A 15,833-nucleotide genomic window follows, 5' to 3' on the forward strand; every position below is an offset into this window, starting at 1 on the left:
ATCCCCCTCACACCAGTCTTTCTCTCCCAGGGTGCTGTATGGCAACAAGATCACGGACCTCCCCAAAGGCGTCTTCGGGGGACTTTTTGCCCTGCAGCTTCTGTAAGATGCCAGTGGCTGGGTGGGATGCTCTGCAGGGACACCAGGAAGCAGGGCTGAGGTCCTCAGCACCCATGATGCAGTGAAGGGGGTCCCCAGACTCACCTCCCTCCCTCCCTGCCAGGCTCCTAAATGCCAACAAGATCAACTGCGTGCGGGCAGACGCCTTCCAGGACTTGCAGAACCTCTCGCTGCTCTCGCTCTATGACAACAAGATTCAGAGTCTGGCCAAGGGCACCTTCACCTCCCTGCGGGCCATCCAGACCCTGTGAGTGCCCGTGCCAGCTCCGATGCCTGGGCAGGCGGGTGCCTGGGGGGAACCATCTCAGTGGGTAGCCGGGGCTGGAGCTGGTAGTCACCTGCTGTCACCGGTGGTGTGTCACCCGCTGTCCCCGGTGCAGGCACCTGGCCCAGAACCCCTTCGTCTGCGACTGCAACCTGAAGTGGCTGGCAGACTTCCTCCGCACCAACCCCATTGAGACCAGCGGCGCCCGCTGTGCCAGCCCCCGGCGCCTGGCCAACAAGCGCATCGGCCAGATCAAGAGCAAGAAGTTTCGCTGCTCGGGTGAGAGCTGTCCCCATCCCTGTCATGGACACCCTGCAGCACGGCTGTCCTCAGCCCTGCCCCAGCCTGGTGTCCGTGTGCTCAGAGTGCTGATGTGCTTTTTTTTCTGCAGCCAAAGAGCAGTATTTCATCCCAGGTAAGAGGAGGAGCCACATGCATGTGTGCCTGGTAACCTTTTGGCCAGGCTGCCTGCGGGGGTGGTTGTGCCAGAGCCCCATGGTCTGGCCCGGCAGGACCACGCTGCATTTCCCATCGTTTCTGGTTTCTGAGTTCCTAGGTGCCACAGTAACAGAAGCGCTGGGTACCAGGACATGTTGCGGCATCTCCCATCGTGCCATTATCCGGATGGGCACGGAGGCGTCCCTGGGGTCTGGCTGTGGTTGCAGGAGGGGAGAGGGTGGTGGGCAGCGGAGCACCCCATGTACCCAGGACAAATACCCTGCAGATAAGCTGCTTTGGGCACAGAGAGGAGTAATATGTGCACAGTGGGTGGGGTTAGGGGAGCTGGGGAAGAGATGGAGCCCGGCTGAGGGTGTGGGAGGATCAGAGGAGGGGAGGGCAGGCACAGCCCCCGTGCCTCTGCTCACGGGAGCCCACGCTGCCCTCGCCGGCATGCAGGGACGGAGGACTACCAGCTGAACAGTGAGTGCAACAGCGATGTGATCTGCCCCCCGAAGTGCCGCTGTGAATCCAACGTGGTTGAGTGCTCCAACCTGAAGCTCACCAAGATCCCAGAGCGCATCCCGCAGTCCACGGCAGAGCTGTAAGAGCCTCCTCTCTCCCACCCTGCTTTCTCTCCTGCAGCCAGAACGTCACCGGTGCTGGGGTTTGGCTCAGAGTTTGGTCTGTGCCAGGCCCTTCGCAGCCATCTCCTGAGCAATTTTCCCTGCCACCCACGCCAGGCGCCTGAACAACAATGAAATCTCCATCCTGGAGGCCACCGGCATCTTCAAGAAACTCCCGCATCTGAAGAAAATGTGAGTATCAGGCAGGCGCAGCCCCATCGGCAGTGTCTGGGGGCCGGGAAGGCACAGGAGGTCCTGATGCCAGGGCAGCCTGGGGTGTGAAATGGGGGGCACGTCCCAACCTGAGGGTCACCCATGGGACTGGGCATCACAGGGTGCTCAGTGGGACCTGGGGGAGGCAGGGTTCAGGATGAGGTCAGGGCAGATCCCCCCATCCCAGCCTGCTTTCCCCTCTCCGCAGCAACCTCAGCAACAACAAGGTGTCAGAGATCGAGGATGGGGCATTCGAGGGGGCATCCTCCGTCAGTGAGCTGCATCTCACCGTCAACCAGCTGGAGTCTGTGCGGAGCGGCATGTTCAGGGGCCTAGACGGGCTGAGGACCCTGTGAGTCCCCCCTCCGCCATGGGCACAGGGATGGGGACATCCTTGCTCCTTGCTCCCCTGCCCACGATCCCGGGCTGGTGCTGTCTGCATCACTGCGGGGCCAGCTCAGGAGTGCCTTGCCCATCCACTGGCCGTATCCAGAGCTGGGGGGACAGGTTTTTGCTGCTCAGCTCAGGCTTATCCTGCTGCCTGGCAGTGAGGTGGGCACAGCCTGGGCACTGCTGAGGTGGGTTTCCCCTGTAGCACCTGCCTGGGTCGTTAAGTGCCCTCATCCCCTTCCCTCTGCAGGATGCTGAGGAACAACCGCATCAGCTGCATCCACAACGACAGCTTCACGGGGCTGCGCAACGTCCGCCTGCTCTCCCTATATGACAACCAGATCAGCACCATTGCGCCGGGCGCCTTTGACACGCTGCAGTCCCTCTCCACGCTGTATGTCTCGGGCCCCAAGATGCTCCCAGGCTGTCCCAATCGTGTTGGGGGGCTGCAGGGGGTCCCCTTGCCCAGCGGCTGTTCAGGTGATGCCCTCGCACTCCCTCCCATGTGCAGGAACCTGCTCGCCAACCCCTTCAACTGCAACTGCCAGCTGGCCTGGCTGGGGGACTGGCTGCGCAAGAGGAAGATCGTGACGGGGAACCCGCGGTGCCAAAACCCCGACTTCCTCCGGCAGATCCCGCTCCAGGACGTGGCTTTCCCCGACTTCAGGTGTGAGGAAGGTAACTCACGGGCCCTGCGGCGCCGGGGGTGAGGGGGGACCAGTCTGCTCCTCCTGGGCTGGCACCGCGCTCCCTGTCCCAGCACTGCCCCTGCTCCCGGGATGTTTGGCAGTGCCTGGTGGCAACCTGGCAGCTTGGGGGGTCCCTCAGCCCGTTAACGCCCTCCCCTAACAAGGCACAAGTTTCCCTTCCTGGTGCCCAGCCCTTAGGGCTGCACCCAAATACCCACGAGCTGCTCTGAAGCCAGGAGTTTGCACCCACTGCACTGCGTGGCCCTTGTACATAGGCAGGTCTGTGCTGGCAAACGCTGTGCCCTGGGTGCTGGCAGGAGCAGATGTGTAGGCAAGGCGCAGCGGGATTCATCCTGCTCCTTCCCTCCTTCCCTTCCCAGCCCCACACACGCACCGGAGCTGGGCAGATGGAGCAGTGGGGGAGTGTGCGTGTTGAGAGAAAAGCCTTTTTAAAAAAAATTTTTTAATTTAGAACAGCTTTTGAGCCCTCTGGAAAATATTTACAAACAAATCATCATTTCTTCTGCTTTCCCTCCTCCACCACGTCAAAGACTGAAGGGTTGCATCCTGCGCCTTTCCTAACAGTGCAAGATAACATACGGTCATCCCAGGGACGCCTCTCCCGCAGGAGCCCAGCGCTGCGGCAGGCAAGGGGGAGCAATGCCGGCTCCTCCGGCTGCTTGGCGCAGGCACCGCTCCCTCTAGCCTGCGTCTGGGAGATGGGTGAAGGAGGTTATTTCAGGAGGATTTGCAGGGCTGAGCCCCTTCTTCCAAGCCCTCCTCTCTGCCGTCCCTGGGACTGCATTTTAGCTTGAAAATGGTGAAAATCAGAGCAGCCTTGACCTGGCTGGTTGCATCCATCCCGGTGGGGCAGGCGGTTTCTGGGCACAGGAGCGATTTCTGCACTGCTGACTCAGCTGGGCTGAGGCTATTGCCCACAAGCAATAGCTTGCTGCTGCCTGCAGCACCCTGCTTTGAGGGCAAGGGGACGGTCGGCATGGGAGGGGAGCAGTCCTAGGCGGGCACAAGGCATTGAGTCCAGCCTCACATGGTGCCTGAGGGCTGGGCCCCGGTGACTTTGTGGCTCTCTGCCCGGTGCAGGTCAGGAGGAGACCAGCTGCATCCCCCGGCCCCAGTGCCCGCAGGAGTGCACCTGCCTCGACACCGTTGTCCGCTGCAGCAACAAGCACCTCAAGGCCCTGCCCAAGGGGATCCCCAAGAACGTCACGGAGCTGTGAGTGGTGGGCAAGTGCCCAGGCTCTCCCCCTAGCTTTGCAGCTCTGGGTAGGAGGTCTCTGCTGCGGGGTTGCAGGAATTGGGGCAGAATGCTCCCTCCCACACCCCCATCCCAGCCCAGTAGCGGGAGCAGGACCCTCACCCAGCCAAGGGACGCTGTCCGGCCCCAACCTCAGCAAGGGGCTCAGCGAGAGCCTCTCGGCCAACTCAGGGCTACCAAGGGTGATGTGCAAGGGGTGTTGTCACAGCAGCTGGGTCCCTGCTCTTTGGCCCTTGAGAGGGGGCAGTGTGGGACAGCCACCCCCTGCAGCTGCGGTCCCCACGCAGCCGTGGAGCCCAGAGCTCTGTGGTCCCCAGCAGCCTGCCATCAGCGACAGGGACAGGGCCACCTTGCCTTGCCTCTGCCAGCTCCCTGGCCCCTCTCTGCTGTCACCTCTCACCACAGCTGCGGGGATGCTCTTAGTAGCCCCAGCTCCGAGTACGCGGACAACGGGATGTGGTTTGATTGGGGTCAGCCACCCATCACCATGGGTTTCAGGGAGGTACCCAAGCAGCCATGCCAGGTCTGGATGTGTAGAAACTGTGATGCCCATCGCTGCGAAAGGGGCTCTGCACCCGTCTGGGATGGGGGATGGCAGCAAGTCCTGTGTGTGGGGGGGTATAGGCACTGATTGTGCACATACATATGTATACCACCCCCTCACACCCCTGCGCTGTCTCGCACACCCCTCCTCTCTGCATCCTCCGCTCTCTTTCACACATGCCTTGGGAATGGTTACGGCCGCCCACGCTCACATCAGATGTGTAAATGCAGCACATGGCTGGCTGCGCTAGCACACGCAGGCTGTTGGGAGACTGCTCCCAGGGACTCTCATCCAAAGCCCTCGGGTATACTAATGCACTCGCACGCTGGCTCCCTTGCCAGCCCAGGGGTCCTGCGAGAGCCCCATGGGGCCTGGGTGCTGGGAGGGAGGTGATGCTAGAGATGCTCCTTGCAGCCCCAAGTCTGTGGGAGTGCACAGGAGAAATGGGAGGGCAGAGGGAGAGACCTCCTGCTTCTCAGCCACCCCAAGGTGCTTTTGTTCTCCCTTGCAGCTACCTGGATGGAAACCAGTTCACTCAGGTCCCGGGGCAGCTCTCCACCTTCAAGTATCTGCAGCTTGTGTAAGTAGCCAGGAGCAGGAGCCCAGGCAGCCAGTCCCACTGCTGGGACCCGTGGGCGAGGACAGAGGCTGTCCCTGTGGTGCATGATCCTGAGGAGGGGCCTGGCAGTATGCAGGGACCCCCAACATTCCTCTGCATCCACCCTCTGCACCAGGACACAGCTGGCTGGCAGTGATGCGCAGCCCCTGGGTGCTGACAGTCTCTGCTGTCGCTGGGCATGGGGCAGAGTGGGGACAGTGGCATTGCTGCTGTCAGCCTGTGTGATAGCCCTGCTGCTCCCTTGGAGGCTGTGCCGTGCTACTGTTCGCACCCCATTGCAGCTGAGCAGGCGGGGAGCAGTGAGGGGGGACAGGGCCCAGCTGGCTCCACGCTCTGGGGTTTCTCTTTTCCAGCGATCTGAGCAACAACAAGATCAGCTCCCTGAGCAACTCCTCCTTCACCAACATGAGCCAGCTCACCACCCTGTAAGTGCAGTCCCTGCAGGGTGCCACACTGGGCTGCAGCCCAGCTGAGCTGCAGGGGGCTGTTCCTAGAGGACCCCAAAGACTGGGGTGTGCTGGGAACACCAAGGCCTCCCCCATCTGCTGGGGTGAAGCTGTGGTTTGAGCTGGAGCTCACGCAAGGGGGAACGTGCAGCCCAGGGTGGGCTTCTTGCAGCACACATAGTGGTGTCCCCGGCGCTGTGTTGCCTCCTTCTTCCCTTCCGCAGGATCCTCAGCTACAACTCCCTGCAGTGCATCCCTCCGCTGGCCTTCGAGGGCCTCCGTTCCCTCCGGCTGCTGTAAGTACCTGCCCGCAGCCCTGCCCGCAGCCCTGCTCGCAGTCCTGCCCAGTCCCTTCTCTGCTGCTGCCTGTGTCCCTTGTGCCCACTTGGAGCTGGGTGCAGGCGGGCAGGGTACAGGCTGCAGGAGGAGCAAGGGGAGATGCATCAGCCTCTCGGAGCAGATGGTGCATTTGCAACAGTGACAGTGTAGTGGGGTCCACCCATGTCCACCTCTGCCACCCATGTCTGGACCTGTGGGGTGGGGGCAGCCCAGCTGGTCACAGTCCTTGCTGCCCACCCTGGAGCCGTGGGCATTGCAGGACCTTCTGTTCTCTGCAGGTCTCTCCACGGCAATGACATCTCCAGCCTCCCTGAGGGCATCTTCGCAGACGTCACCTCCCTGTCCCACCTGTGAGTATCTCCCACTCTGCAGGGCACAGGGCTGGACGCAGGCTCAGGAGACCTTTAAAAAACATGGGGCTGCGCTGCCTCCTCTCCTCTTCTCTGGGCTGGTACTTGGGACAGCATTTGTGGGGCAGTGCCATGCTGTGCCGTGCCTGCCCTCCCCATGCTGAGCCCCAGGTCCGGGTGTGCAGCTGAGCCTCCCAATGCTGCTGGGGTGGCCCTATGGTCCTTGCTGGAGGTGGTGTGGGGTCCCCCCCCCACCAGGTCCCTAGGGTCCCCTAACATGTAAGTCAAGACATGCAAGGTGCTGGCACGGTCGTGGGTTGGCAGGGGCTGCTCTGACCCGTGCCAGCATGTCGTTCGCCTCCTGCCAGGGCGCTTCCCTGCAGCAGCCCCCCCCAGTCTGTCATCAAGCATCCTGTTGCCAGTGGCTGTGTTTCAACCCATCTTTGAGGGAGTCTGTACCCCAGGAGTACAGCCCTGTACCCACTGCCCGGGGCAGGAGTTCAGCTTTCCTCACTTTTCAGTCCCTTCCCTGTCTCTGCTAAGCTGTTCCCACCTGCCTGCCGGTGGCCAGTCCTGCTCCTGGCATCCTGGGGTTCTCAGGCTGTTCCTCCAGCCTGCGGAGAGCATCTTGATTTCCAGTCCTGGCCTCCCTGTGTTTTTTGGGAGCGGCACTGCTCGGTCTGGTCTCCCCTGGCTCTTCACCGATTTCCTTTGCCGAAGTGCGGTGCTGTCTTCACTGCTGCCAGCTGGTGCTGCCGGCTCCCGCAGGGCTGAGCTGTGTCACCAGCCGGCGCTGTCAGTGCTCTAGGACAGGTTTGTCAGCCCCAGCAGATCTGCTGTCCCTACCGCCTGCTTTCTGGGCTGCCGTCTCCTTCCTTCGTCACAGGTGTCGGTCTCACCAGCCCTCCGTCACCGCTGACCTTTGCAGTGAAGAAGGATGCAAAGAAGCATCCAACCCCTCAGCCTCCCATGTCATCTGCTGCTCCCTGCCCTGCTCTGCTGCGGAGCAGAGCAACCGTCCCTCCTCCTCTGAGAGCAATTCCTTGCTCTCCCCCAATGCTGTCCCCACGAGCTCCGGCCATGACCCGCTGCTTGTCCCCAGCAGCCCACTCCAATGTCCCTGCCCCGTAGGCTTGTGCGGCAGAGCCCTGGCTGGCCCTGCAGCTCCTGTGCGATGGTCCTGTTGTTTCTGCACAGCCTCAGGGTGCTTTGCCAAGTTTGCGTTGGGCCCAGGCAGCTTTGTTCCAGTGCTGGAGAGGGACTCCGAAGGATTTCTGTGTGGGCAGCGGAGGAAAGCCCCAGCACAGAGCCATGGGGTGCCACATGGGCTGTGGGGCTGGCAGCAGGGTGGTTGAACTGGGCAGCGGTGTAGGGCTGTGTGCCCCAGTCCTCCCACTGTGGGCAGCACCTCTGGTGGGTCCAGAAATGGAGGAGTGCTGGGTCCCCCCATCCTGTGGCAGCCCAGCCAAGTGACAGAGTTGTGTCCAGTCCCAAGGTCTCCGAGCCCAGTTCCCTCTGCGGGGCAGCGGGTGCAGTTTTGCCTTTTCTCCTCCTGCAGAGCCATCGGGGCCAACCCCCTGTACTGCAGCTGCAACCTGCGCTGGCTCTCCAGCTGGGTCAAGACAGGGTACAAGGAGCCAGGCATCGCCCGCTGTGCTGGGCCCCCTGACATGGAAGGCAAGCTGCTGCTCACCACCCCCGCCAAGAAGTTTGAGTGCCAAGGTGAGAGAAGGCTGCGCCATCCGTCTGCCCATCCGCGCTGCCCTCTGGCAGGGCAGCAGGCACTGCAGGGAGCTGGGCTGCCTGTTGCCCCGCACCCGGCAGAACGATGCTCCGCGAGTCTGGGAGACTCCAACATTTCATCTGTTGAGCTGCCTTGTGGAGGGGGCCGGGATGCTTCTGTCCCCTTGCCTGGCTGGTGGTACATCCCTGGTGCCTGAGCAAAATTGTTGCTGTCCCATTGCCTGGTGTACAGCCCCTTGGCAGGGCAGGCTCTGCTCCCAGCCGTGGCTGGGGCTCTGCCCCCCATGTTGGTGCCCACAAACAGACACCTCCCCATCGTTCTCTGCACTGATGGTCATCTCTGCGCCTCCCGTCCCACAGGCCCACCCGCCTTGAGCGTCCAGGCCAAGTGCAACCCCTGCCTCTCCAGCCCCTGCCAGAACCAGGGCACCTGCCAGAACGACCCCCTTGGCTTCTACCGCTGCACCTGCCCCAGCGGCTACAAGGTACCCTGGTCCTGGCACCACCGCCGGGGGACCCATCCATGCAGAGGGGAAGGGGGCAGCACAGGGGCTCTGCCGTGTCCCCGGGGCTCGCTGCTTGCAGGACCGTCCCCCCTCCCTGCTCCCCGCAGCGCCCGGCCAAGTGGGACAGGGCAGGGGGAGCGGGACATGGTGCTGTGGCACCCTTCTCACTCCCACCTCTCCCTCTTTCCCTAGGGCAGGGACTGCGAGGTGGCACTCAGTGGCTGCTCCTCCAACCCCTGTGCCAATGGGGGGACCTGCCAGCCCCAGGAGGGGGAAGGAGCCGGGTTCAGGTGAGTGCTGGGTGGGAACACATGAAAAACGGGTGTTTGGGCAGCAGCGTGGAGCCCCGGCATCCCACTGAGATAAAGTCTGGTGCTTCCCTCCCCTCCCGTGTGCTCCCTGGGGCACATAGCTGGGATATTGCATTCACCTGGCAGCTCCGGCCCGTGCTGCCTGCTCTCTGCAGCCCTGCCTGCGCGTCCTGCCAGCACAGCACCAGCATGGCTGAGTGCTGGCTCTGCTTTGCGGTGTCCCCCAGCCCTGCAGGCTCCTGGGCTGAGGGTAGGGGGGGAGAGGAGGGTCCTGCTGCCATGGGAGGTATGGGGAGGCAGAGAGCAGCGGGATTTGGGGTTGGGATCTGGCTGCTGTAGTAGGGCTGACGGTGTGGGATGGGGCAGGATGCGGCCCGGGGGTTGCTGCTGCTCCCTGCGAGGCTGCTGTGCTGCTGTGCCCTCGCACAACCCTCGCTACCCCGAACGCTTCAGCCCTTTCCGGGAACCAGGGCCCAATTAGTGGCTGAAAATAGATGGCAGGCTGGGGGTGAGGACGTGGGCTGCACAGCCGCCTGCCCCCCCTCCCCGTGCTGAGTGGCCTCTCAGCCCGTTGTCGTGGCAACTCAGCATCCTCGCAGAATGCTCTGCGTGGGGCTGCACACTGCCACCCTCCCCTGCGCCCGGTTTTCAGCAGGGGGGTACCGAACCCTGCTCCTCGGAGCCTCTTGGCATGCATGTGTGCATTTTGCCAGGGTCCTGTGCTGGCATTTTTGGGGGGATCACCCCAAAATGCTCCAATTCCCACCCCCTGATGCTGCTCTATGCCCTGTGGCAGATGCCTGTGCCTGGCGGGCTTTGAGGGCCCGAGCTGCCGCGCTGCCAGCGACCCCTGCAAGGAGCACAGCTGCGAGAACGGGGGGTCCTGCATGCCTGGTGCCACCAACTACACCTGCCTGTGCCCTGCCCACTACACAGGTACCCAGCACAAAGGCTAGCCATCCCCAAACCTCGCAGTCCTGGCAGGGGAATGTGCCCAGTGCTTCTCCCTTCCCAGCGATGAGGGCTAATAGCTCTTCTGCCTGCTGTCCCCGTACCCATGGACATGGCTTCTGGGCCCAGCTGCCTCGAGTTTGGGTACACCCAGCTGAGCCCCTGTACCCTGGGATGCCCTCGGTTGCCTGGTTCGGGCAAAATCTGCCTCCAGCGGAGCAGAGCCCTGTGCCCGTGGTGGTGCAAGCTGCGGGCTCGGCAGCTCCCTGCCTTGAGCTGAGCACCCCACGGTCTCCCCTTGCCCCGCGGGGTCCAGGGCTGCCCCTCTGGTCCCGGAGCTGCTGGGCACCCCCCTGGCACCCCCTCTTCTGCCCTGCAGGGTATTTCTGTGAGCAGCTGCTGGATTTCTGCTCAGCCGAGCTCAGCCCATGCCAGCATGGCTCCACCTGCATCTCTACCAGCCAGGGGCCCAGGTGAGCCCCCCTCCCCAAACTGCTTTCTCCTGGCTGCTTGGAGGGAGAGATTTGCTTCTGGGGGGCTGCAGCTCACAGGCTGGTGAGGGGGCATGGGGAGGGGGATGCCAGGAGGAGCAGGTGCCCACTGGCACAGGGCGGGGAGGAAGGGGTGGCCATGAGCCCCCCGCCTGCCCCAGGTGCGAGTGCGTGCCCGGCTATGTGGGGAGCAACTGCAGCGAGGACTTCGACGACTGCCAGGACCACCGGTGCCAGAACAACGCCCGCTGCCTGGACGAGGTGAACGGCTACTCCTGCCTCTGCACGGAGGGCTACAGGTACTGCCGGGAAATGGGGGTGCACCAGGGACGGTTACATGTCACCGTGCAGGAGGAACCAGTCCTGGCTACTATGTCCATCCATTCATCCCCCTCAGTGCAAGAGGAAGGAGTGGGCCTGGGGGTGTGGGTCTCCGGGGATGGAGGCTGGGGGGTGCCAGCATCTCTGGGGAGGGACGCCAGGGCAGGGCTCAGCAGCTGGGCACCCCTCTGATGCCCCTGGCTGGAGAGCCTCCCCAGGGACCCCAACACAGGGGGGTGCTGTCAGAGCCCCATGGAGCACTGGGCAGGGGGTAGGGCGCTTTCCCAGCCCTGTGCCCAGCAGCACCCTTGGCCCCGCAGTGGCCAGCTCTGTGAGATGCCGCCCCGTGCCGCCGGCCAGCCCGGCCTCTGCGAGCGAGCCGAGTGCCAGAACGGGGCCCAATGCGTGGAGCGGGGCGCCCGTGCCCTCTGCCAGTGCCTGCCTGGCTTCGGTGGCCTCAAGTGCGAGAAGCTGCTGAGCGTCAACTTTGTGGACCGTGACACATACCTGCAGTTCACCGACCTGCAGGACTGGCCCCGGGCCAACATCACCCTGCAGGTGAGGGCTGGGGGGGTGGTGTGTGTGTGGGCATTGGGAGGGTGGCATCGAGGGTGCTGCCCTGGGGATGTGGGCTCCCACCTCTCCCCCTGCCAGGTCTCCACAGCTGAAGGCAACGGCATCCTGCTGTACAACGGTGACAGCGACCACATGGCCGTGGAGCTGTACCAGGGCCACGTCAGGGTCAGCTACGATCCCGGCACCCACCCCAGCTCGGCCATCTACAGGTACCTGCCTCCCCTTCCCTGCTTGCCAGGGACCACCACCCCCATTGCACAGGCTTGGGGGGGGCCCCGGTGACCCAGCCATCCCCACCAGCGCCGAGACCATCAACGACGGGCAGTTCCACACTGTGGAGCTGGTGACCTTCGACCAGATGGTGAACCTCTCCATCGACGGTGGCAGCCCCATGACCATGGACAACTCGGGCAAGCACTACACGCTGAACAGCGAGGCCCCCCTCTACGTGGGAGGTAGGACAGGGGGCGGGAGGGCGACGGCGGGGCATGTGGGCTCGCTGATGCCCATCTGCTCTCCGGTCCTGTTCTCCCCAGGGATGCCTGTGGACGTCAACTCGGCCGCCTTCCGCCTCTGGCAGCTCCTCAACGGCACCAGCTTCCACGGGTGCATCCGCAACCTCTACATCAACAACGAGCTGCAGGACTTCACCAAGACGCGGATGACGCCAGGGGTGGTGCCGGGCTGCGAGCCCTGCCGCAAGCTCTACTGCCTGCATGGCATCTGCCAGCCCACCGGCGCCCAGGGCCCCGTCTGCCACTGCGAGCCCGGCTGGGACGGGCCCCACTGCGACCAGCCCCGTGGCGGCCCCTGCCAGGGGCACAAGTGAGTGCCCCCGCCCCGTTGGCTGCCCCGCAGCAATGGTCTTGCCCCATTGGCTGCCCCACAGCGACCCATTCACCCCATTGGCTGTCCTGAAGCAATAGCACTGCCCCGTTGGCTGCCCTACAGCAATGGTCCTGACCCGTTGGCTGCCCCACAGCAACCCATGTGCCCCACTGCAACTGCCCCTCTCCATTGGCTCATTGGCTGCCTTGTCATTGGCTGCCCCTCTCATCCCTGCCCCCTCCATTGGCTGTCCCTCCACACTGCCTGCCGTGCCCACCTCTCCCATTGGCTGTCTACCACCCTGCCCCGGGCCGTGGTGCCGTGCCGTGGCCGTGCCACCTGCCGTGCCACTAGTGCTGAGTCGTGCTGGGGCTGTACTGTGCTCATGGTGCTGTGCCAGAGCCACGCCAGTGCCGTGCCATGATGGCTGTGCCATACGAGTGCTGCGCTGTGGCAGTGCCATGCCAGTCCCGGTGCAATACGGTGCCGGTGCTGAGCCATGCCGTGCTCGGTGCTGGTGGGCTGCGCGTGCCAGCGCTGTGCCATGCCATGCCGGCAGGTGCCTGACAGCGCCGGGTGCCCGCAGGTGCGTGCACGGGCTGTGCCTGCCCCTCGACGCCCTCTCCTACAGCTGCCAGTGCCGCGAGGGCTACCAGGGTGCCCTCTGCAACCAGCCCACCGAGCCGCCTGACCCCTGCCGCGGCCAGCCCTGCGTCCACGGCCACTGCCGCCTCACCCCGGGCGGCCAGCCCACCTGCGAGTGCCACGGCGGCTACACCGGAGTCCTCTGCGACCAAGGTAGGTGCCAGGGAGGTGGGTGCCCGAGGCGGGGGAGGCAGCCCCACGCCGGCATGCCAGGCTGAGCATCGCTGTCCCGCAGAGCCGGAGTGCCACGGGGAGCCGGTGCGGGACTACCACCAGGTGCAGCGGGGCTACGCCATCTGCCAGACGACGCGGCCGGTGGCCTGGGTGGAGTGCCGGGGGGCCTGTGGCGGCCCCAGCACCGGCTGCTGCACCGGGCTGCGGCTCCGGCGCAGGAAATATGCCTTCGAGTGCAGCAACGGTGCGACCTTCGTGGAGGAGGTGGAGAAGCCCAGCAAGTGTGGCTGCAGCCACTGCCTGTGAGCGGCCACCGGCCCCGGAGAGCAGGGGGGCTGGCAGGGAGCCCCCCCAGTTGGAGCCAAGGACCTCGCTTTGCCCTGCGGCCGCAGTACTGCTGTCTGGGTGTTCCCGAACTGCAGCTGCATCAAAGGAGCCCGGCGGAGGGTAGAGCTGTTGCATCTAGAGGGTTGGGAAAAAAAAAAAAAAAAAAAAAAGAAAAGAAAAAAAAAAAACCCCACAAACAAAGCAAATGTGTAGATAGAGAATTTTTTAAGAACTGCAGCTACACAGATGTGTGGATACGGGGTGGGTGCTCTGCCCTGCTGCCCCTTCCCCGCGGCACTCTGCCTTTCCCCCAGCACAGCCCCACAGCCGCAGAGGGCAGCGCCTGTGTCCCTCACGTGTCCCCTCCCCAGCAGCCTGTCCCTTGTGTCCATCTGGGTGAGCCGGTGGCTTTTCCAACACCTGGGGCTGGAGCGGAGGGGCCTGACGTGGCAGAGCCTCATGGGCCGTGGTAAGCCGGGGCTGGCAGAGGGCTGCGTGGTGCAGCTGGCATCCCGTGGTCCTGGCGAGCCTGGAGCCCGGCTCCCCGTCCTCTCCGCCGGCAGCCCTGGCCTCCCTGCTGAGGACCTGCCATTGCCCTGATGGCAGCTGCAGCAAGCAGCTCCCCGGTGCCGTGGCTGAGGTGCTGGAGCCCAGCGTGCCCCAAATAATGTCACCAGCTCCAGGGCCGCAGCCTGCCCACTGGTGGCACCTCTGGGCTGTGCTTGCCAGCCAGGCTCCGGGGTGCACCCCATGGCACCCAGAGACGGGGCATGGCTCCAGCACATTGCAGTGGCATTGGGGCCATGCTGGGTGGAGCAGGACCAGGGTGGTCCAGGGCACGCTGAGTGGGTCACGGGCAGTGGGGCGCAGATGCCCGTGGGGGACTAGCACGGTGCCGTTAAGGCAGAGGGGACCCCAAATACCCCGGCCCAGCCAAGCAGCTTTTCTCAGAGGCGGGAGCCATATAGGGCAGCACGGGAACCCCTTTCCTCCAGGCTCAGCCCTGGGGGGGGCTCTGCAGCTGGGCAGAGGTGCCCCATGTCCTGCTGGCCCTGCTCTCCATGGCCGAGCCAGCAAGGGCAGGAGGCTGCTGAGACAGCTGGCGTGCGGGTTGCCATGCCCCTCACCAGGGCTTCAGCCTTGTGGGTGCCAGGGCCGGTTGAAGAGGCTGAAGATGCCTAAGCCTGCAAGCCTGGAGCTAACACCACTGCCAGGGCAGGTCCCACCATCTCCTGGACTCGGGTGCCGGCACCCGGGCAGCACCTCTCCAAAGCCCACAGTGCTGGGGGACGCGCTGGGCTGGTGTGGGAGCAGGGGCAGGGCTGCTGCCAGTGCAGCATGGAGAGCCCGCGCCGGGGTACCGCACGCACCTGACCTCCGCAGCAGCATTGCTTCTACACCCATGGGGGCTAAGGATGGTGGGGCCCAACCTGAGTCGGTGGACGCAGCTGGACAGCACGTCGCCATGTCACCCGGGCGGACAAATTGCAGCCCCGGGTCTCTCCATCGCACTGCTCCAGCGCATCGGCTTCAGGACCACACCGCCAGCTGCAGCTGGGCTCTGGGCATCTCCACCAGGTGCATCTGGCTCCGTGGGTGCCGGCACCATCCCTGCTAACCACCAGCATCCAGGACGTTCCCGCCACCACGGGGATGTGTTTCTGCCACAAATGCCCTCTCCACGGGAGCCCCTGCTGCCACACAGAGGAGCTGGGATGCATCTCATTTTGCCCGTGGCCCTGCCAGGGCTTGGTTGTGTTGTGTTTCTGTTCTTGCTGTAAGCTAACCGCTAAAGTATCTCTTTATACAGAATACTTACAGATTCTAATATATATTTGTATTTCATTTTGTTATAGTATTTTTATATGTTCGGGGTCAACAAATGATGTTTTCTTTTTGTTTACAGATGCTACTGGGCAGGAAAATGACGGTGGCTTTGTTTGGCCCGTGGGGTTTGTGTGTGTCACTGTTGAAGACGCTGGTTTGTACTAGGCTGGTGAGGGAGGCGCTGAGCATCCTTGCACTGGCAGAGGCTGTATTGTTTTAGGAGATGTTTGGTATTGTCTATGTTGTCTTCCATGTGAACATGACATTTATTCATTCAGAGGCTTGTCCTCTTCTTTCCTGGAGGGGAGAAGGGGGCAGCTGGTGCTCGGGAGCTGCTGGGCATACGAGGAGGTGGCACAGGCTGGGGAGATGGTTACTCCTGCCATAGATGAGGACCTGCTACTCCTGGAGCAGCCCTGGCCACCTCTTCTGGCCAGAGCATCGCCCACATCGTGCAGGGACATGCAGCCCCAGGCTGAGAGCTCGTCGCCAGGGAGAGCCAGGGTTATCCGTACAATGCCTTGCAAAAGGAGCCATCGCTACCTGTGTCACGCGTGGGGCAGCGCGAGGTGCCGAAGGGCCCGGTGCCTGCTGCCGGGATGGAGTGGCTGCAGGGGAAACTGGGCACCTGTAACAATTTGGGGAAGGGGAGCGGGGCCCTGGGCAGCAGTCCCTAGGAGCACAGAGGGGTTGCACTGTTCGTGCCACAAACACAGATCTGCCGGTGAAAGCAGTACCACCAGCACAGACACCAGCACAGGGGTACTCAAATCCCACCTGGGCATTTATATCCCACCCAGAGGGTGCCAGCCTGCTGC

At 63.5% G+C, this 15,833-nt stretch overlaps 1 protein-coding gene across 2 annotated transcripts in view; it reads left to right on the plus strand.

Moving 5' to 3' along the window:
- The window catches only part of SLIT1 (slit guidance ligand 1), a 65,155-nt gene extending 49,863 nt beyond the window's left edge, over positions 1-15,292 (plus strand). For both annotated transcript variants that reach the window (XM_069796793.1, XM_069796794.1), the window contains 26 exons: positions 31-102; positions 224-367; positions 501-664; positions 777-800; positions 1,283-1,427; positions 1,567-1,641; positions 1,871-2,014; positions 2,303-2,446; positions 2,564-2,730; positions 3,843-3,975; positions 5,073-5,141; positions 5,534-5,605; positions 5,851-5,922; positions 6,244-6,315; positions 7,874-8,037; positions 8,419-8,543; positions 8,757-8,854; positions 9,672-9,811; positions 10,206-10,299; positions 10,479-10,616; positions 10,959-11,196; positions 11,293-11,423; positions 11,515-11,669; positions 11,751-12,039; positions 12,629-12,840; positions 12,923-15,292. In XM_069796793.1, the coding sequence (XP_069652894.1) occupies positions 31-102; positions 224-367; positions 501-664; positions 777-800; positions 1,283-1,427; positions 1,567-1,641; positions 1,871-2,014; positions 2,303-2,446; positions 2,564-2,730; positions 3,843-3,975; positions 5,073-5,141; positions 5,534-5,605; positions 5,851-5,922; positions 6,244-6,315; positions 7,874-8,037; positions 8,419-8,543; positions 8,757-8,854; positions 9,672-9,811; positions 10,206-10,299; positions 10,479-10,616; positions 10,959-11,196; positions 11,293-11,423; positions 11,515-11,669; positions 11,751-12,039; positions 12,629-12,840; positions 12,923-13,167 (3,526 nt within the window). In that variant the 3' untranslated portion in view covers positions 13,168-15,292. The remainder of the gene's footprint in view (positions 1-30; positions 103-223; positions 368-500; positions 665-776; positions 801-1,282; positions 1,428-1,566; positions 1,642-1,870; positions 2,015-2,302; positions 2,447-2,563; positions 2,731-3,842; positions 3,976-5,072; positions 5,142-5,533; positions 5,606-5,850; positions 5,923-6,243; positions 6,316-7,873; positions 8,038-8,418; positions 8,544-8,756; positions 8,855-9,671; positions 9,812-10,205; positions 10,300-10,478; positions 10,617-10,958; positions 11,197-11,292; positions 11,424-11,514; positions 11,670-11,750; positions 12,040-12,628; positions 12,841-12,922) is intronic.
- The last annotated feature ends 541 nt before the right edge of the window (positions 15,293-15,833 follow it).

The sequence above is a fragment of the Haliaeetus albicilla genome, chromosome 11, assembly GCF_947461875.1.
Source record: "Haliaeetus albicilla chromosome 11, bHalAlb1.1, whole genome shotgun sequence".
Lineage (NCBI taxonomy): Eukaryota > Metazoa > Chordata > Aves > Accipitriformes > Accipitridae > Haliaeetus > Haliaeetus albicilla.